Source organism: Globicephala melas, chromosome 14 (assembly GCF_963455315.2).
Source record: "Globicephala melas chromosome 14, mGloMel1.2, whole genome shotgun sequence".
Classification (NCBI taxonomy): Eukaryota; Metazoa; Chordata; class Mammalia; order Artiodactyla; family Delphinidae; genus Globicephala; species Globicephala melas.
Window position 1 is genome coordinate 20,439,319 of NC_083327.1, and position 22,237 is coordinate 20,461,555.

Genomic DNA, 22,237 nt, shown 5'->3' on the forward strand with positions numbered 1-22,237 from the left:
CTCACAAGGACACCTTGTTGGAGAGGGAGGAAAAATCTTGGACAAGAGCTACACTGTCCATTATGGTGGCCATCAGACACTTATGGCTAGTTAATCTAAGTAAAATATAAAATTCCGTTCTTCAGTTACAGTAGCCACATTGTAGGTGCTCAGTAGCTCCATGTGACTAGTGGCTACCATACTGAACAGCACAGATAAAGAACATGTCCATCACTGCAGACAGTTCTGTTGAGTAGTGCTTTTCTAGAGAGACTTTGGGCTCAGAAGTAAAGCACATAAAAAAGCACTTAAAGTGTGAATAGCTTGGGAAAGTTGTCCAGGGGAGCAGGATAATGTGCAGTGTGGTAATTGCTCTGCCCCAAAATCTTGCTTCCCATTGCATAAAATGTCTCCCTTTGTTTTTATTTTCTGAAATCTGACCAAACAGAGGTTTTATCTTAAAAGTAGAATCATAGATGATTGTTGTTTTAGGACTATGAAAGAGACCTTAAAGTTATGTTGTAGTGACTGCGTTCTAGTGTAACTCCTCATTTTTTTACATGATGAAATTTAGCCTCAAGGTTGATGATTTGGGTTAACTGGTGCCCCCCCTTTTCTCCCCAAAACTCCAGGAGTTGTTGAAAATTATTGCCCAGCTGCTCACATATTACCTAAAATAATTGTTTCCTTCTTAAACTCTATTTGAGATTTGCAAAGGAAATGGAGCAGATAGCTTGGTTCATCATTTTATTTATGCTTTTTCCTAGACCCCTGAAGTCCGAGTGTTGAAAAATATAGCCCTGCCCTTAAGGATCTCATATCTGTTGATGGAGACACACTAACAGTTGCAGTGTAATATGGGTCTTTCAAATATAGAGGGATATCAAGACTCCTGAGAGGGAGAGCACATTGCTGAGCATAGTGCCTGGTGTAAAGTAGGTGCTGATTGAATGAAAGAAGAGGGCCCTCTAACCCACTGGTCTGTTTAGACTCTCAGATAGTGATGGCCAAACAAAGCTGGAGAGGGAGAGTGTTCCTAGTAACAGAAAAAGAATGAAAGGTAGTGTAAAGAAAATACTGTTTTCTCCTCTATTCACTACTCACTGAATACTTCCTGATGACCAAGTGTGTGGAGATTTTTTCCATACCAGGTAATCCTCTGATTCTCCAGACCCCAGCTGGGTGTCGTACAATTTAACTCAATTCTGACACTGTTCACCTAGAGATAGCATAGAATCCGTAGGTTAAGGGCTCAGTCTTATAAGACTGCCCTCCTCCCCCAACATCGGCTACCAGTCTTGAATCCAGGGTGTCACCTGTGCTTCTGACCAACTGGCTATAAATCAGAGGTTTCCACAACTTTCTGGTCAGATTTCATTAATTTACTAGAGTGGCTCACAAGAACTCAGGAAGACAGTTTACCAGCTATATTACTGGTGTATTTTGAAAGGATTCAACTCAGGAAAAGCCAGATGATAGAGATGTACAGGGCAAGGTATGGGGGAGAGAGTGAGCTACTCTCCCCCACCTCTACTTGTTCACAAACCCAGAAGCTCCCTGAACCGAGTTCTTTTTTGTTTGTTTGTTTGTTTTTGTTTTGTTGTTTTGTTTTTTGCGGTACGCGGGCCTGTCACTGTTGTGGCCTTTCCTGTTGCGGAGCACAGGCTCCGGACGCGCAGGCTCAGCAGCCATGGCTCACGGGCCCAGCTGCTCCACGGCATGTGGGATCTTCCCGGACCGGGGCACGAACCCGCATCCCCTGCATCGGCAGGCGGACTCTCAACCACTGCGCCACCAGGGTAGCTTCTGCACCGACTTCTTTATGGGCTTTTATGGAGGCTTCTTTGGCCATTGGTAATAGATTCAGCCTCCATCCTCTCTCTCCTCCTTGGAGGGAGTGGAGGGGGACTGAAAGTTTCAACCCTCTGATCACAGGTTGGTTCCCCTGACAGCCCCCAGCCTGTGGTTATCTAGGGGCTTTCAGAAATCATCTCATTAATAAACTCCAGTGTGATCGAAAAAGCCTTATTATAAATAACCAAAAAACACTCATTTCACCTATTTCAAAAGCTGGGAACAAAAGATGCCCCAATAGCTGTTATTACTTAGGAAATTACAAAGGTTTTAGGAGCCATGTGGGAACTGGGGGGGGGGGGAGACCAAAATATATATTTCTTAGCAGTATATTACAATATCACAAGTTGTATCAAGACATGAGAGAATGGCGTAGTTGGGGAACTACAGTTCACATTGCCTGGAGTGTAGGCTGTTTGGATAGGGAAAAGATAAAACATGAGGCTAGACCAGATGAGGCATAGGTCAGACTGTGAGGGCCCTTTTGTATTCATTCCATGCTAAGCAGTTTATATTTAATTCTGAAAGACATGGGTAATAACCATTTAAGAATTTTAAAGCAGGGTAAGCCATGATGCTGTGGGTGGATAGGGAAGGGCTGAATGGGATGTTAATGGGGAAGGAATATCAGCATGTAAGCCTTGGGTAGCTTTGGGTCAAGGATACTGGGCAGCCAGAGGAAAGGAATAGAAAAGGGAGACACCAAAGATAAAACCTTGCATTTTTCAGAAGATTGCCTGCTGTGTGCCAGTGCTAGAGAGAGGGATGAGTCTCTATTCCTTCTCTGAATGGATCTCACTTAGGTTTCTGCTCCTGTGACTCATATTCAAGCTGGTGCTATCAGTACTTTTATTAACTGATATTATTAAGTAGGTTTTTATGGGCTAATTACTTGTTTAATCACATTGTACTTATGGGAAATTGTGAATTCAAACTCAACTCTTAAAAAAAACAGTTGTTACATAACCAGTTTATGATCTGAATATTACCTATAAACTTAATTTTCAATCAGACACACACAAAGATGAAAACTCAGAAGAATAAAAATTTTGACATAGTTTGTTTTGTTAGCCTTGTTTCTTAAGGTTTCAAATGTATTTATAACATTAAGATGGCCGTTAGCATCTCAGCCTCTTTCACTCACTTTCCTTTTGGCCCACAAATCTAAGCTTCTGTTTTAGTAAAATATTTTATTTCCTTCTTAACCTGTAAAAATACAGATCCTCTCAGCTTTCTTGGACCTTTTTTGACTTTCTTGCCCTTTGATCTTATGTCACACATATTTCATTCCCATGAATGTGACCACATCTTGTGACTGGCTTATTTTTCATATATTTGTTCTCTTTTAGCCTTGTAAAACCCATTTTTATCTCTTCATTACATGTATCTTTCACATGAGTCTTACCTTTATTACTGCTATATTATAATAATAGTTCAAGATGCTAATTCAAAAGGAAAAAAGTTTATTGTGTCTCCTGCTACTCCTAATTCTTAAGATGGTCCAGGAACTTCCCTGGTGGTCCAGTGGTTAAGACTTCGCCTTCCAGTGCAGGGGGCGTGGGTTCGATCCCTGGTCAGGGAGCTAAGATCCCACATGCCTCACAGCCAAAAAACCAAAACACAAAACAGAAGAAATATTGTAACAAATTCAATAAAGACTTTAAAAATGGTCCACATCAAAAATAATCTTAAAAAAAAAAAAAAAGATGGTCCAACCATGAGGTAGCTGATTTGGCATTCAAATTTATAATAGAACTAGAATTCCCAATATTAAGGAACAGATAACTTTATTCTCTTAAATGTGAAAATCTCCTTTCATTACTAACGAGTTAGGAATTATGGGGACATTCTCAGTTTTGTAATTGGACTAAGGGTTTTGTTTCAGAAGGATTGTAAATATAAACTTAGGAAATGAAATTTGTGGTAAAGTTAATGACATTTATTGATCACTTAATGTGTGCCAGACATAATACTAAACTATACCAACTACTTTAGATACACAATATCTATTAATGCTCACAGCAGTTTCATGAAGTTTGTGTTGTTTTCATCTCTTTTATATTGTGATATGAAAGGTCAGAGAAGTTAAATAATGTCCAAGTTTGCCTAGCCGTTAGATGATTTTATACTCATGTCTTAGCTCCCAACGTTTATGCTTTTTCTGCTATTCTCTACAGCTCATTACACATATAGACACACACACACACACACAGCTACAATGCTTTGGAAGGGGGTATCTGCATATATTGGCTATTGCAAAATTTGAGAAAAGCAAACATCAGTTTTAAAATTACTAAATTCACAAATCTGTTGATGAGTGTAAATTAAGATAACATTTCTTACTTGCTTTTTCACAGACTGAAGGGGCTGGACTTGCCACTTGTATAGAACTATGTGTAAAAGCTCTTCGCCTGGAACCTACAGAAAATACTGAAGTGAAAATATCTATTTGCAAGACCATTTCATGCTTGTTGCCTGATGATCTGGAAGTTAAACGTGCTTGTCAACTGAGTGAATTTCTTATTGAGCCTACGGTAGATGCATATTATGCCGTGGAAATGTTGTATAACCAACCAGACCAGAAATATGATGAAGAGAATCTTCCAATACCAAATTCTCTACGCTGTGAGCTCTTACTTGTATTGAAAACTCAGTGGCCCTTTGATCCAGAATTCTGGGATTGGAAAACCTTAAAACGACAATGTCTTGCATTAATGGGAGAAGAAGCATCCATTGTGTCTTCAATAGATGAACTAAATGACAGTGAGGTTTATGAGAAAGTAGCAGACTATCAGGAAGAGAGTAAAGAAACTTCCATGAATGGTGGAATTGGTGCTAATTCTGGCCTTCTTAGAGACATTTGTGATGAAAAGCAGAAAAAGAGAGAGATAAAACAATTAAGAGAGAGGGGATTTATATCTGCTAGGTTCAGGAACTGGCAAGCCTACATGCAGTATTGTGTGCTATGTGACAAAGAATTCCTTGGTCATCGAATAGTACGACATGCTCAAAAACATTACAAAGATGGGATTTACAGTTGCCCCATATGTGCAAAGAACTTTAATTCTAAAGAAACTTTCGTCCCTCATGTCACATTGCATGTTAAACAATCTAGTAAAGAGAGACTAGCAGCTATGAAACCATTAAGGAGGTTGGGAAGGCCTCCTAAGATCACAACTACCAACGAGAATCAGAAGACTAATGCTGTGGCCAAGCAGGAACAGCGGCCTATCAAGAAGAATAGTCTCTACTCAACAGACTTCATAGTGTTTAATGATAATGATGGTTCAGATGATGAAACTGATGACAAAGACAAATCTTATGAGCCAGAGGTGATCCCAGTCCAGAAACCAGTACCTGTTAATGAATTCAATTGCCCTGTAACTTTTTGTAAAAAGGGCTTTAAGTACTTTAAAAATTTAATTGCTCATGTAAAGGGACATAAGGATAATGAAGATGCCAAGCGCTTTCTTGAAATGCAAAGCAAAAAAGTTATTTGCCAGTACTGTAGACGGCATTTTGTAAGTGTTACTCATCTCAATGATCACTTACAAATGCACTGTGGCAGTAAACCATATATCTGTATACAAATGAAATGTAAGGCCGGTTTTAATAGTTACGCAGAGCTCTTAACCCACCGAAAGGAACATCAAGTCTTTAGAGCAAAGTGCATGTTTCCTAAATGTGGCAGAATTTTTTCAGAAGCTTATTTACTATATGATCATGAAGCACAACATTATAATACCTATACTTGTAAGTTCACAGGTTGTGGTAAAGTTTATCGTTCTCAGAGTGAACTAGAAAAGCATCTGGATGATCACAGTACTCCTGAAAAAGTGCTGCCTCCTGAAGACCAACTTAATTCTTGTGGAGATTCTGTTCAGCCTTCCAGAGTGAATCAGAACGCAGAAGGGAACACTAAGAAAGAAGGATCTGTGCTTCCTTCAGAAAATAACATGGAAAACACCTTCCCAGCAGATAGAAGTGGTGCTTGGGATAAAAGCAAGGCAGAATCACCTGTGACCAAACAAGACCAGATTTCTGCTTCAGAGCTCAAGCAAGCTGATGGACCATTGCCAAATGGTTTGGAAAACCCTGCCCCTGTTCCTCTGCTTCAGGCCAGTGAGGTAGCTGTGTCTATTAAGGTATCCCTCAACCAGGGGATCGAGGATAACTTTGGAAAGCAAGAAAACTCAGCTGTGCAAGGCACTGGTGAATCACTGGTCACAAACTTACATACACCAGTTGAAGATCCTTGTAATGATTTGTGTCATACAGGTTTCCAAGAGAGAAAAGAACAGGCTTGTTTTAATGAAGCCCAGATTACTCAGAATTCTTTAGTAGATTCGGAAGCCCTCAAAATAGATGACCTTACTCCACAAAACTTAGAAAGACAAGTGAACAACCTGATGACCTTTTCTGTGCAAAATCAGGCAGGATTTCAAAACAATTTACCAACTGCCAAGTTTGAATGTGGAGGTAATGTTAAAACATCGTCCAATCTTTATAATTTACCTCTGAAGACATTAGAAAGTATCACATTTGTTCCACCACAGCCCAACCTCAGTAATTCTTTAGGAACTCCATCAGTGCCTCCAAAAGCACCAGTTCAGAAATTCAGTTGCCAGGTTGAGGGATGTACTCGAACCTATAACTCTTCACAGAGTATTGGGAAACACATGAAGACAGCACACCCCGACCAGTATGCAGCATTCAAAATGCAACGCAAAAGCAAAAGGGGTCAGAAAGCTAACAACTTAAATACACCAAATAATGGAAAGTTTGTTTATTTTTTGCCATCACAGGTGAGCAGCTCTAATAATGCATTTTTTACACCACAGACCAAAGCCAATGGGAATCCTACTTGTTCTAATCAGTTGCAGCATGTCTCACCTTCCATTTTCCCAGCTCATTTAGCAAATGTGTCAGCTCCACTCTTGCCCTCAGTGGAAAGTGTCATAAATCCAAATATACCTTCTCAGGATAAAAATGAACAAGGTGGTGGTATGTTATGTTCCCAAATGGAAAATTTATCTAGTACTACCTTGCCAGCACAAATGGAAGATCTAACCAAAACAGTTCTGCCTTTGAATATCGACAGTGGCTCAGATCCTTTCCTTCCGTTACCTGCAGAAAGTAGTTCAATGTCTCTCTTCCCTTCACCAGCAGATAGTGGGACTAATTCTGTTTTTTCCCAGCTGGAAAATAATACAAACCATTTTTCCTCACAGATCGAAGGGAACACTAATTCCTCTTTTCTAAAGGGAGGTAATGGTGAGAATGCAATTTTTCCTTCACAAGTCAATGTTGGAAATGACTTCAGTGGCACCAGTGCCCAACAGTCTGCACTGGAAAAAGTGAAAAAAGACCGTGGGCAGGGCCCAAATGGGAAGGAAAGAAAACCCAAGCACAACAAAAGGGCTAAGTGGCCGGCAATTATCAGAGACGGGAAATTTATCTGCAGCAGGTGTTACAGGGCTTTCACTAACCCCAGATCTCTGGGTGGACACTTGTCTAAGCGATCTTACTGTAAACCACTGGATGGGGCAGAAATTGCTCAAGAACTTCTGCAGAGTAACGGGCAGCCTTCTCTTCTTGCCAGCATGATTCTCTCCACAAATGCAGTAAACTCGCAGCAGCCGCAGCAGTCTACCTTCAGTCCAGGAGCATGTTTTAAAGATCCATCATTCCTGCAACTTCTTGCTGCTGAAAATCGCTCCTCAGCATTTTTACCAAATACATTTCCTCGGAGTGGTGTGACTAACTTTAATACAAGTGTTAGTCAAGAGGGAAGCGAAATTATTAAACAGGCTTTGGAAACTGCCGGCATTCCCAGTACATTTGAGGGTGCCGATGTGCTCTCTCATGTTCCCCCAGGTTGTGTCTCAGACCCAGCACCAGTAAATGCAACAGTGATGCCAAATCCACCTGTGCCACCCCTGCTGCAGACTGTATGCCATGCAAACCCCCTGCTGACAGACCAGACTAGGACACCAAACTCCAAAACTTCCTCCATTGAGGAATGCAACAGTTTGCCTGTTTTTCCAGCAAATGACTTACTACTGAAGACTGTTGAAAATGGTCTGTGCTCTAGTTCATTCCCTAATTCTAGTGGGCCATCACAAAATTTTATCAGTAACAGTTCACGAGTTTCCGTTATAAGTGGTCCTCAGAACACAAGGTCTAGTCATTTAAATAAAAAGGGAAACAGTGCTTCTAAGAGAAGAAAGAAAGTTGCTCCTCCACTAATTGCCCCTAATGCTCCCCAAAACTTGGTAACAAGTGACCTAACGGCAATGGGACTTATAGCAAAGAGGATTGAGATACCCACTACTAACCTTCATTCAACTGTAATTCCTAATTGTGAACCTCAGGGTTTGGTGGAAAATCTAACACAGAAGTTAAATAATGTTGACAATCAGTTGTTTATAACTGATGTGAAAGAAAACTTTAAAACCAGTCTTGAGTCCCATACAGTGTTAGCTCCCTTAACATTAAAAACTGAAAATGGTGATTCCCAAATGATGGCTTTGAATTCATGCGCACCTTCAATAAATTCTGATTTGCAGATTTCTGAAGACAATGTTATACAAAACTTTGAAAAAACTCTTGAAATTATTAAAAGTGCTATGAATTCTCAAATACTTGAGGTAAAAAGTGGATCTCAGGGTATTGGTGAAACATCACAGAATGCTCAAATAAATTATAACATTCAGCTTCCTTCAGTAAACACTGTACAAAATAACAAATTATCCGATTCTTCTCAGTTTTCTTCCTTCATAGGTGTCATGCCGACAAAAAGTAACATTCCTCAGCCTGAAATATTACATAAGGAGGATCAAGTACAGGAGATTTTAGAAGGCTTACAGAAATTAAAATTAGAAAACGACCTGTCCTCTCCAGCACCCCAGTGTGTACTGATAAATACGTCAGTGACACTGACTCCCACTCCTGTTAAACCAATTCCAAATGTCACACTTGTTCAGCCAGTTTCTGAAATGATAAGCAACATTCAGTTTAATGACAGAGTTAATAAACCCTTTGTGTGTCAAAACCAAGGCTGTAATTACAGTGCTATGACAAAAGATGCACTGTTTAAGCACTACGGTAAAATTCATCAGTACACTCCAGAGATGATTCTTGAAATTAAGAAGAATCAGTTGAAATTTGCTCCATTTAAATGTGTAGTACCTACATGTACAAAGACATTTACGAGAAATTCGAATCTCCGGGCACACTGTCAGTTGGTACATCATTTTACAACAGAAGAAATGGTAAAGTTAAAAATAAAAAGGCCTTATGGAAGAAAATCTCAGAGTGAAAATTCGTCAGCCCCACGAATTACACAAGTAAAAAGACAGCTAGCTATGACAGAGGAAAATAAAAGGGAATTCCAGCCTGCTTTAGAATTGGGTACAATGAAGGAAAATACCCTCAGTAATATAGCAGTGATCCCAGAAAAACAACTTCTAGAAAAAAAAAGTCCTGATAAAACAGAAAGTTCTTCACAAGTGATGACCGTTACTTCAGAACAATGTAATACAAATTCTCTCACAAATGTACAAACCAAAGGACGGAAAGTTAGGAGACATAAAAAAGAAAAGGAGGAGAGAAAACGCAAGAAGCCAGTTTCTCAATCTCTTGAGTTTCCCACAAGATACAGTCCCTACAGACCTTATCGATGTGTTCATCAGGGTTGCTTTGCTGCCTTTACAATACAGCAAAACTTAATTCTGCATTACCAGGCTGTACACAAATCAGATCTACCTGCATTTTCTGCAGAGGTTGAAGAGGAAAGCGAAGCTGGTAAAGACAGTGAAGAAATTGAAACTAAACAGACTGTGAAAGAATTTCGATGTCAGGTGAGTGACTGCTCTCGAATTTTCCAAGCAATTACTGGCCTAATACAACACTACATGAAACTTCACGAGATGTCTCCTGAGGAAATTGAAAGTATGACTGCTTCGGTGGATGTTGGGAAATTTCCATGTGATCAGTCAGAGTGTAAATCTTCATTTACCACATATTTGAACTATGTTGTTCATCTTGAGGCAGATCATGGAATTGGGGCAAGGGGAAGTAAAACTGAGGAAGATGGCATATACAAGTGTGACTGTGAAGGCTGTGACCGAATATATGCAACCCGGTCCAATCTCCTCCGACACATTTTTAATAAGCATAATGACAAACATAAAGCTCATCTGATTCGGCCAAGAAGATTAACACCTGGTCAGGAAAACATATCAAGCAAGGCAAACCAAGAAAAGACAAAGTCTAAACACCGGGGGACAAAATACAGATCTGGAAGGGAAGGAACCAAAATGCCTAAGACCAAACGAAAGAAAAAAAATAATTTGGAAAACAAGACTGCAAAGATTGTGCAGATTGAAGAAAATAAGCCTTATTCTCTGAAACGTGGGAAGCATGTATATTCTATAAAGGCTAGAAATGATGCCTTATCTGAGTGTACGAGCAGATTTGTCACCCAGTATCCATGTATGATAAAGGGGTGTACGTCAGTTGTTACAAGCGAAAGCAATATAATTAGACATTATAAATGCCATAAATTATCTAAGGCATTTACATCACAACACCGCAATCTCCTCATTGTCTTCAAACGGTGTTGCAACTCACAATTAAAGGAAACTTCTGAGCAAGAAGTTGAAAAGAGTGATGTGAAAGATTCTGACACGGGTATATCAGAGAGCAGTGATAACTCAAGAACAACTGTAGTTCCACAGAAGGAAGTTGAAAAAAATGAAAAAGATGAAGTGGATGAGCTAACAGAATTATTTATTACCAAATTAATAAATGAAGACAACACAAGTGTGGAGACCCAAGCTCAGACCTCTTCAAATGTTAGTAAAGACTTTCAGGAAGATAACCCCTGCCAGTCAGAAAAACAAAAAGCAAGTAATTTGAAGAGAGTTAATAAAGAAAAAAATGTCTCCCAAAATAAAAAGAGGAAAGTTGAAAAAGCCGAACCAGCACCGGCAGTTGAGTTCAGTAGTATGCACAAGGAAGAAGAAACCGCTGTTGCAATACAAACCACTGAGGAGCATCCTGCCTCTTTTGACTGGAGCTCATTTAAACCAATGGGATTCGAAGTATCATTTCTGAAGTTTCTTGAGGAGTCTGCAGTGAAGCAGAAGAAAAATACTGACAAAGACCATCCAAATAGTGGGAATAAAAAAGGATCCCATTCAAATGCAAGAAAAAATGTTGACAAGACTGCTGTGACTAGTGGAAATCATATATGTTCTTGTAAAGAAAGTGAAACCTTTGTACAGTTTGCCAATCCATCACAGCTTCAGTGCAGTGATAATGTAAAAATTGTTTTAGACAAGACTCTTAAAAATTGCACTGAGCTTGTCTTAAAGCAACTTCAGGAAATGAAACCTACCGTCAGTCTGAAAAAACTTGAAGTGCATTCAAATGATCCAGATGTGTCTGTTATGAAAGAAATCAGTATGGGCAAAGCCACGGGGAGAGGGCAGAACTGATAACTCATGTGCTATTAATACATTATTTACAGTTTTATTTTAAATAGGAAGCCATCAAGCATGCTAGAATTGTGTAACCTTTTTCTTTTTCTTTTGTTGTTGCTGACATGAATTAACCTGGCCAAAAGAGAAAAAAAAGAAAAGGAAAAAAAATGAACATGACATTTGTCATGTAAAACTTTTTTTTATCCCTATGGGACTTGAGGAACAGAATCAATATTTCAGTTACTGTAAATAGTCGAGCTAAACCTCAAATTTCTATCAGCCAGTTGCCCTTTCCATGAACTAAACTGAATTATCTGTGTGATTGATATGTTTCACCGGGTCACTGCTCATGTGTAACAGTACTCTGTAGATACCTTTTTTGTATATATTTATTATTGTAAATCATTTGCTGCCACCAGCAGTGTGTAAGTCTAAACTATTAAATGACACATTTATATTTGGAATTTTAATTTTTAACTAAGTGATCAAGTTTTTAAAACTGTTCTTTTATTGTTTTAAATTAAGAATTTTTTTAACTAAAACTAGAAACTCTGCCATAGTTCATTGATTTTTACATAAAACATTTATTTACAAGACTATCTCAAAAAATTACTTTTCACAAAGTAGGCACGTTATATCAACACCTTGCTCTGCTTTGTAAATTTACCCTCCAGGATTTTTTGGGTGGTACTCATGTGAAATTAAAGCAGATTCTTTAGCAATTTCCTATAGCTGCAGTTTTCTTTTCAGTGCTTCTAATTGGATATAGTTACTATGATTCCATGAAATATAATGGAAATGTGAATAAAGAATTTACTACATCAAAGATTTTAAACATTTGGTATTTAAAAAAAAAATCCTTTGTGAATGTGATAGAAACTAGTAGTGTGGAGCAGTGTAAATATTTGAGGTGGTGATTTGTGAAGTAGCCCAGTATTGCCTTAAATAAAATCACATTTCATTTCTTGTTTTATACATGTGATCTTATAAAGGTTTTTGGGTTTTATTTGTTCGGTTTTTTTCCCCCATTTTCTGAGATTTATAGATTGGTGTATAGCTTTAAACTGTATAAACTTTTGTGGAAAGATTTTTTTAAACATTTTTATAAATCTAAAAATTGGTATCATCAAAGTGAGCCCATCTTGTGTTTATAAAATGCAAGAGTCCTTAAACATTTATAATTACATAGATGAAACACTTTCTATAAGGAAGTTGGATGTTTTGATTTTACTGTTTATAGATGTTAGATTGTACAGATTTGTCTGTATTTTCCCACCATATCTAATGATACTTTTTTCATTAGGTGGGTCTTCCAGAGCAGTATTAGTTGTTACAATTGATTATTTTGGTTATTCAGTATATAGTTAGCTCTTATAGATTAGCTTTATTCACCATATTTATACTGTGGATTTACGGCCAGAGATAGAGGTTATTTCACGAGAGTTTATTACCTTCCTTTGAATTCCAATTAAAATCAGTACTGGAAACAAAAGAAAACATCCTTTCAAATTTACTTTTGTTTCTGTTTGCCATAAATAGTAGCATTGATTTTTGACTTTGTTATAAACCAGTTGCGTTCACAATATTATTAGCCTGAGATATTGATGATATTGTGATATGAAATTGTGTATATTCCCTGTGCAACATCAGACTTGCAGGAAAAATGAAGCACTTAACATTAACTGAAATTGCTGGTACTCTGAATAAATAAGCATGGTCAAGGAGTGAATTATTTTCTTTTGGAAAATATTTTTTTAAGTTTTATTATTAAAGTATTATAGTTTTATTTTTAGGGCCGAATGGGTTATATTGAATAGTTGGTTTCACCTCCTTAAGGTTTATTACCAATATGCATAAAACTTGACACATTAAAATCCCTATCCTTTGGTAAGCCCACTGTTATTTATTAAAATAAAAGTTGTTCTTATGGGTGATTAATACATGTTTTTTTCTAAATTAATAATAACTTTGAGTCATTTTAATATTAAATTTTTGTTAACAACTGAATGTTTCCGTACAGTTTTCTTAGAAGTTGACCTAGATCTTAAAAGGTAGGCATTTGGCAAACTGCCCTGTATAGTACAGCAGTAAGTAGGTTTATTTCTGATGAATGTAGTGATGAGCCTGTTAAGGGAAAATGCCAGTGTACTGGGGCTTTTCTTTTGCTCATTAGCTTAAGAAAATTAACCACTAGAACTTCTGTAATTGTTCTCCTACATGTTGGGGGTGGGGTGGGGCGGGCAGTTTGCCAACATTGAGTTAATTTTTTTTATATTCCAGGTACTGTATGCTAAAAGTAATTATGGAATAGTGGGCTTTTTAGCATGGAACAGAAAAATCAAATTATGGTATAAAATAATGAATTTATAGAACAACAGCATGTTGGTAAAATTTGATACAGAATGTAATGCCTAAGTATTAAAAAAGTATCAAAAAGTATATATTTTTCATGGTATAATTTTCCTCAATCTCTTGTCTTTGAGATATTTTCTTCCAACAGTGTAAAGTTGCCTAAGTTTTCATCATTTGAAAAATGGATTTTTTTCTCTCTTCTAAATTCAGAGAATTTGAATCTTACAGATCAGAACATGTTATTCAGAATACATCATTAAGTGAAATGTAACAGTTTGAGAAATTTTCAGCAATGTTAAATTCAGCATAATTAATTATTTTAAATGGCTGGACAGAGTTTTACAAAGGCAAATTTTGATCATCAGGTAAGCAAACAGTTGCTATAGTTATTAAGATAAAAGTACATGAAAGCTAGAGACATCGAGAGAATGCTCTGTTTTTCAGGGAAAAAGAGGTAGGTGGTTATGAGTGTTTCTAGAAAGATGGGTCTTGAAAGATCAATGAGTGGTCGGCGGCTGCTCAGAGGGGAAAGGGGAATTCTAGGCAGGAGATAAGAAGTGGCATAGTGCGTTTGCAGTATTGCAGGTGGTCTGTGTGGAAAGATAGGGAGTTGGAGAAGCTGAAGCTGAGGAGGCTGATGGGCCAGGTCGTGAAGGTTCTTATTTGCCACATTTAGTCTTTATCGTGTTTTGTTCTTCAAGTGGTTACTGAATGCATTTCAGTTGAACCGTTTGATCAGGTACCGATTTTAGAAAGATAATTGGCACTGTATAGAGGATTGGTTGGATAAGTTGGAGGTTAAGAGCAGGGAGACTTGAAGTAGTCCGTGAAAAAATTGATGGGCGCCAGAAAAAAGAATGTTACTGGAGTTGAGAAAGAGACTGATGAATGTGAGAGGTGTCAAGAAGTGGAGCGGTAAGGCAGCCTTTTTCAAGATGTTTAGTGTAGTGTGCTAGCAGTGGGTGGGAAGGTGATGGCAGTGATGAAAGCCGTTTTCTAAACTGCGTGCTGTAGCTTCCCTTAACGAATCCAGTGTACATCCGCGTATTGAAGACTGAGAGGTTCTGCTGTACAGAAAAGATGTTAACTGTTAAAATGGGAATTTTTCAGACTTAAATGACCGTGAACATTAAAAAAAAATTTTTTAATGTTAATACTTAGGTATATCCCACTAAGTTAGTGATTTAAGGAACATGTTTTGGGAAACAGCCATCTAAGATGTCATTCATTCAGCCAGGGCTCGTAATCAGCAGGTGTGCACCAGTGCACCTGTACCAGCTGTTTACACGTGGTGATTATTCTGATTGGTCAGTTTATCCATTCCAATTGGATTGATTCCCTTGCTGTATTGGTGGTTAATGTTTCATCACCCTACATCCAAATAATATTTATTGAACATTAAGTACACTTTGATTAAAATCTTTACTCAAAGTCTCTTTACTCAAAGTCCCTGCCAACCTCTCCAGACATTCTTATGCTACGTCCCTTTTCCAGATGCTTCCATCTCCTGGAGCACATACTAAGCTTCCCCCAAACCACCACCACTTCAAGGGCTTTACACATATTTACTCCTGTGTCTGGAATGCTTATTCCTCTGTTTGTATAGTAAAGCTTAAATGTCACCTCATCAGAGAGCCACCCGGGTCACTCTGTAATGAAGTGTCACATGTTCATTCTCCATACCAGTGTTCTTAATTTTTATATTTGTCACTTACTGTCTATGCCGCCCAACACTACCACTCAGTGAACAAAATTTGTTTTATTTCCTGATGAACTTGCTCATTAGAGGTGCCTCTCATTTCAGTGATCGCTCCATAAATGGGGGCCCTACGCTTTGACATAATCGAAACCTGTATCACTTCCAAATCTGGAATTCAGATTCCCTTGCTCCAACCACAATCTTTCTCCAACTCATCTGCTCGAGATATCTCCATTAAAAAATATTTCTACCTCATCACGAATAACAGTTAATGCTACCACTTGCTCACTATTCATCAGTTCACTCCCTGCCCTCAACTTGTCTGGCTTAGAGACTAGATCCCACTTTGCAAATATCCTCAGACCATACCCCTGCACCTCCCTTTATGTCGTGATCTGGAAAAATCGCAGTTTTCTGTCTACTCTTGAGCAGTTAAATAGGAGAAAATTGTTACAACAGGCAGGTTTATAATCTCAAAACTTAAATAGGCTCAAAACTGGCAATTTTTCTGCAGTTTTATTGTAACAACTTGTTTCCACAAACTTAAATGATTTATGTACTTTTTTTTTTTTCTTTTTTCTGCTGAGAAAATACAAAAATTTGACAGGAACTTTCTCAAATTCCATCACTAAGTTTACAAACCCATCTATATCTGCACTCTCTTCTACTTGTCAAAAGCCCTCCTCACCTTCTCAGAAACCTTGAATTAACTACTCTTGTTTCATCAATCTTTCTTTTCCTAGATCCTTTCCAACAGCTCATATTAGTCCCTAATAGCTACTGTTCTTGAAAGAAAAGGGGGAGAGTGGTCATTTGATCCCATCCAACTATAACCCCTTTTATTTAGTTCCCATCATAACTAATCTGAGTTGCCTCCATTTTTCATTTACTACCACTTTGTGTGTCCCTACAGCTTTGCTGAAAGTGCTTTCATCAGGATCACCAGTCTCTTCCATGCTGTCATACCTGTAGGTTCTTTTTCTGCCCTCATTTACTGCCTCAGGAGCATTCAGTAGGGTTGAGGACTTCCCCTTTGAAGTATTCTCCCTTGGTTTTCTTGGCATCTTCTCTTGGCTTTCTCCTTATCCTTACAGCAGCGGTTTCTGGCTGCTCCATCACTGACTCCAATCCTAGTTCCTCTTCCAGGACCTGGACCTTTGGCTCCTTGTGTGACTCTACACTCTCTTTGGATGGTGTCCATTCTGTGGAGCTTAGTATTATCAGTGTACCTGTCACACGTAAACACATAACCCTAGGACCAAACTGTTTATAGTTCCAGGCTTTCATGTTCAGCTGCCTACCTCATAGTTAGGCATATCACGTCATATCAAAGTCATTTTCCCCACCCCGCCTTCAACCTGTTCCTTTCTCAGTACTCTGTCTGAAGTCACTACCTAGGTTTCTCAAGTTAGGTTTTCTAGCCCCATGGCCAGTTACTTACTCCATTACAGCACTCAACTTCTTGATAGCATTCATCTTGAGTTGTAATGGCTTTTTTTCTGCCGTGCTTAAATCTCATGCCGCCACCACCACTGCCGCAAAACCAACCTATAGGTTGCACAAGGGCAGAAATCTTTCTAGTTAGATCGCCTACTGCTTTATGCCAAGCACCTAGTCCAGTACCTTAAACATAATATGTACTTAGCAGTAGTAAAATTTTATTGAATGCTTAAATGGAAGTTGAAGAAAACTTGACTCAAACTCTCATGGAGCTCAGAAGTACACAATTACTATCATTACTAGTTCTAGGGGTACTGTAAGAATATATAATAGCGTGAGAATATGATACTGCATGGTCTGTAGTGAGGGGAAGCAGTTAATGAAGACTTCACTAAAGAAGGAGGTATTGGAGGAAGCAAGGTGGAGGAAGCTCCAGGCTAAAGGGAAACTGAAAAACTGGTAGGAATAACTTTTAAGGAAATGGTAAAAAAAAAAAAAAAAACTGATAGCGTTTGAAGTAAGCAAGGACCACATCACACTGTGTCTTAGACCTAATTGTATTGGACTTCATCCTGGGTTCACATTTGGGTTTCAAGCAAAAGAATAAGATTCTTACATCTGCAGTTTTGTGTGTTTTTTAAAATCTATTTTTGGGCAGAGGCTACTCTTCGTTGTGGTGTGTGGGCTTCTCATTGTGGTGACTTCTCGTTGCAGAGCATAGGTTCTAGGCACGCAGGCATTAGTAGTTGTGTGTGGGCTCTAGGGCGTGCGGGCTTCAGTAGCTGTGGCATACGAGCTCAGTAGTTGTGGCGTGCGGTCTCCAGAGCACAGGCTCAGTAGTTGTGGTGCACGGGCTTAGTTGCTCCGCGGCACGTGGGATCCTCCCGGACCAGGGATCGAACCCATGTCCCCTGCATTGGCAGGCGGGTTCTTAACCACTGTGCCACCAGGGAAGCCCCACATTTTCAGTTTTAAAAGTTCACTCTGGTGAGAGCATTCCAGTGGGGAATTCAAGTAGACCAGTTAAGAAGGCTGTCCAAGTAATCCAGGGGAGAGAGGATACTGTCGGTGTGGAGTGGTGATGGCTGAAGGAGAAAGGTGGATGGACTGGAGAGACCAAAAATATTTGAGAGGACTTGATCATTATGAGTTATGGGAAAGGAAGAGGAGGGGAGAAGTAGAGAAGATTTCCAGGGTTTTGCCTTGAATAAGTAGTTGAAGAAATACCATATGTTCGGGTAGGTGAGATGGGAAGAGGAGCCGTTTTGTGAATGGGTGAATGGCTATAGGAAAAAGTGCATAGAAAGGGCTCAGGGCTGAACTCTGAGGGACTCAGTATTTAAAAGTAGATTAGGGGGCTTCCCTGGTGGCGCAGTGGTTGAGAGTCCGCCTGCCGATGCAGGGGACACGGGTTCGTGCCCTGGTCCGGGAGGATCCCACATGCTGCGGAGCGGCTGGGTCCGTGAGCCATGGCCACTGAGGCTGTGCGTCCGGTGCCTGTGCTCCACAACGGGAGAGGCCACAACAGTGAGAGGCCTGCATACTGCAAAAAAATAAAAATTAAAATAAAAGTAGATTAAGTGATAGGAAAAATCATGAGACATAGGATGGAAAGCATCCTCTGGCTTTAGTCGTAAGAAAGTAATTAGTGACCTTGGCAATTACGTAGTTTGAATGGAAGCCAGTTTTGAGGGATGTAGAGAGCAAGTGTACACACCTATTTTTGGAAAGATGGTTGTGAAAGAGAAGATAGAATGGTAGCTGGAGAGTGTTATGGATTCCAACTAGTTTTTACAAATGGAGCATATTTTAAGTGCCAGTGAGGAGGATTTGGTAGAGAGGGGTTCAGATGTGAGAAGTAGATTATCATAAAATTCTTTACTTTCTGGCTTGGGTAATTGTGAATGATGATGCTGTTTACCAAGACAGCATACAGGCGTACCTCAGATACTATGGGTTAAGTTCCAGACCACCGCAATAAAGCAAATATCGCAATAAATTGAGTCACACAAACTTTTTGGTTTCCCAGTGTGTATAAAAGTTATGTCTACACTCTACTGTAATCCGTTAAGTATGCAGTAGCATCACATCTGAAAAACAATGTGCACACTTTAAAAATGCTTTGTTGCGGGGGCAGTGGGATGAATTGGGGGAATGACTGACAAACATACACTGCTGTGTATAAAACAGACAGCCAGTGAGAACCTGCCGTAGAGCACAGGGAACTCGGTGCTCTGTGGTGACCTAAACGGGAAGGGAATCCAAAAAAGGGGATATGTGTATGCGTATAACTGATTCACTTTGCTCTACACAGCAGAAATTAACACATTACTCAAAAACAGCTATACTCAAAAAAATTAATTTAAAAAGATGCTTTATTGTTAAAAAACGCTAACCATCATCTGAGCCTTCAGCTAGTTGTAATCTTTTGGCAGGAATAACATCAAAGATCACTGATCACAGACCACCATAACAAATAGAATAATAATAAGTTTGAGATACTGCAAGAATTACAAATGTGGCAAAGACGTGAAGTGAGCAAATGCTATTGGAAAAATGGCCCCGATAGACTTGCTTGACACAGGGTTGCGACAAACCTTCAGTTTGTAAAAAATACAGTATTTGTGAAGTTCAGTAAAGCAAAGAACAATAAAACAGGTATGTCTGTAGAAGGAACATAGCATTGAAGGAAAGGCTAATATTGAGTTTGAGGTTCTTGTAGGTCATTAAGGCAGAGAGGTATAGTGATCAGTTCTTTATAGGGGTCTGAAACAGCTCTGTCCCTTGAGGACAAGCATCCTGTCTTTGTCTTGTATCTCCTGAGCATTTAGCCCATAATCTGAGGTATAGTAAGCACCTGATACATTTTGCTGGAATTGAAAGAAGCAGCAAGCACGTAGGGGAAAAAATACGTCACCACAGAGAGAACCCTGAGGAACACCAATACTTAGTGGACACTCAGTGGACAGAAGAAAAAGTAGCAGAGAAGACTTGGGAAGGAAGTGTTAGGTGACAGCCAGGAAAGGAGGTAGGGTATGGAGAATTATGGAAGCCAGAAGAGAGAAAATGGGGAAGGAAACTAGTCAGGAGCTGACCTTATTGAAAGGCCTTTAAGGTAAAGTCGACTATTTATGAATTCTGCGGAGGTACCCATTAAAGAAGCAGAAGCTGACATTAGTAGATGGAACCTGGTCTCAAGAACAGGTGGAGGTATTAGCATTACCAAATAGAAAGGACATCTCTTAGACTAAGTCTGTTAAGTAGGAATGTTGAGTTCCTAGGAAACAGAACATTCCTGCTCCAGAGGAAGCCTTGGAAAAGTAGGAAATCAACATTTAAATGTTAAAGTTTGAAGTGAAGAATGAGAGAAGGGGCCAAATATAAAAGGATTATTGATCAGCGTTCAAGGCCCAGCTGAGTTAGGAGAGCATAATCTTGTAGTAGCACTGTCTGCATGGTTATGTAATATTTCCAGTAGTGTTCCTCAGCTTGAACAGTGGAGGAAGAAGGAAGAGGTTGCATAGTCCCAGGAGGAGTATTATTACATCAATGAATTGAGCCTGATTAGGGTAGGAATCAAAGCCAAGAGGACAGAAGAAAATGGAGTGGTCTGGCTTCCCTGGTGGCGCAGTGGTTAAGAATCCGCCTGCCATTGCAGGGGACAAGGGTTCGAGCCCTGGCCCGGGGAGATCCCACATGCCACAGAGCAACTAAGTCCGTGCGCCACAGCTACTGAGCCTGCGCGGTAGAGCCCGCGAGCCACAACTACTGAGCCCGTGCGCCTAGAGCCCGTGCTTCACAACAAGAGAAGCCACCCAGTGAGAAACCCACCCACCACAATAAAGAGTAGCCTCCGCTTGCCACAACTAGAGAAAAGTCCATGCACAGCAACAAAGACCCAACGCAGCCAAAAATAAGAATAAATTTTTGAAAAAAGAAAAAAGGAAAATGGAGTGGTCAAGGGACTGGAGGTCTTTTTTTTTTTTTTTTTTTTTTTTTTTGAGGGGGGTTAGGAGATTCAGTATTATTTATTTTTATACAATTTTTAAATTTTGGTGTATAGTTGATTACCAGTTTGTTTCAGGTGTACAGCAAAGTGATTCAGTTATACATGTATCTATTTTTCGAATTCATCTCCCAATTATTACAGATTATTGAGCAGAGTTCCCTGTGCTGTACAGTAGGTCCTTGTTATCTACTTTAAATGTAGCAGAGTGTACATGTCAATCCCAAACTCCCAATCTATCCCTCCCCCCGACCCTTCCCCCTGGTAACCATAAATTCTCTAAGTCTGTGAGTCTGTTTTTGTTTTGTAAATAAGTTCATTTGTATCATTTTTTTTCAGATTCCACAGGAGGTCTTAATGGTGCCAAAGAGAGGGTATAGTAGGCATAAGGCCAAGAATTAGGTATGAAAGACTGGAGCATTGCAATTTAAGATTTTAGGAGTAATGTAACACAGTGTCTGGAAATGGCCAGAGAACTGTATTTCTGAATTAGAATGTAGATGAAGGCTGATAGAGTTGAGAAATTGAAACAGCTTTTGGTCTAATTTATTGGATGGACTGTACAACGAAGATGCCGTTAGTAGGAAGTGGTGTAAGAAGACTGAGTCCAGTGCTGAAGTCCTAAATTAAGAGATTCAGTGGAGAGCGTGCTTCCAGACTACATGGTGCATGTAAGGAGTTTTGGAAAGTAGCTTCTTCATGGTATCCTCTTGGCCCAAAAGTCTTGGGAGATCCAGGTTAAGTTAAGATAAAGTTGCAGAATATAAAGATGAGCTTTGAATTCTTTCTTCAAGACCAAGTGTACAGTCTAGCAGGAACCTGCTCTATCTAGCTTTCCCAGGCCTAAGTCCCGTGTGTCAGATCTGCTAGTAATAGTAAAACAGTTAATATTATTTGACTTTTACTACGTGCCAGGCACCGTGCTAGGAGCTTTCCTTGTACTTCCATTTCTTCTTTCACCAACTCTAAGAGTTCGGTGCTCATCCTCATTTTAAGATGAGGACAGTGTAGGTGTCTTGCCTGAAGATTGCACAGCTAGTATGTGGCGGAGCTGAGAGCTGAAACCAGGCAGACTGACTCCAGAGTTTGTACATCCCTTGGTATGGAGAACACAGGCAGCCACATGAGCTAAGAGGTTGCTCAGTGTCTTTAGCTGGAATGATGTTGTGAAGATTGTCCTGGTAGCTGGAGGGCATTTTCCCCAAGTGATTAGGAAACAGTATTAGGAGATGATTTGTAAATGATACTCCTTTTTTAAGACCCACATTTATGAAATTTTTTCGTCTATAGTTTAATATTGATTCCAAAGGAGGGAAAACCACTTCTGGAAGCCAATCTAGAGCCGTGAAGGTAGGGAACATAGAGGAGCAAAGGGCCCCTACTGGCGATGTTCACTCAGAAAGCAAAGGAGCTGAGAGA

At 39.4% G+C, this 22,237-nt stretch overlaps 1 protein-coding gene across 1 annotated transcript in view; it reads left to right on the plus strand.

Moving 5' to 3' along the window:
- ZNF292 (zinc finger protein 292) overlaps nucleotides 1-13,760 on the plus strand; it is an 87,854-nt gene extending 74,094 nt beyond the window's left edge. Inside the window, exon 9 of the mRNA XM_030859449.2 lies at nucleotides 4,191-13,760. Within this exon, the coding sequence (XP_030715309.1) occupies nucleotides 4,191-11,336 (7,146 nt within the window). The 3' untranslated portion in view covers nucleotides 11,337-13,760. The remainder of the gene's footprint in view (nucleotides 1-4,190) is intronic.
- The last annotated feature ends 8,477 nt before the right edge of the window (nucleotides 13,761-22,237 follow it).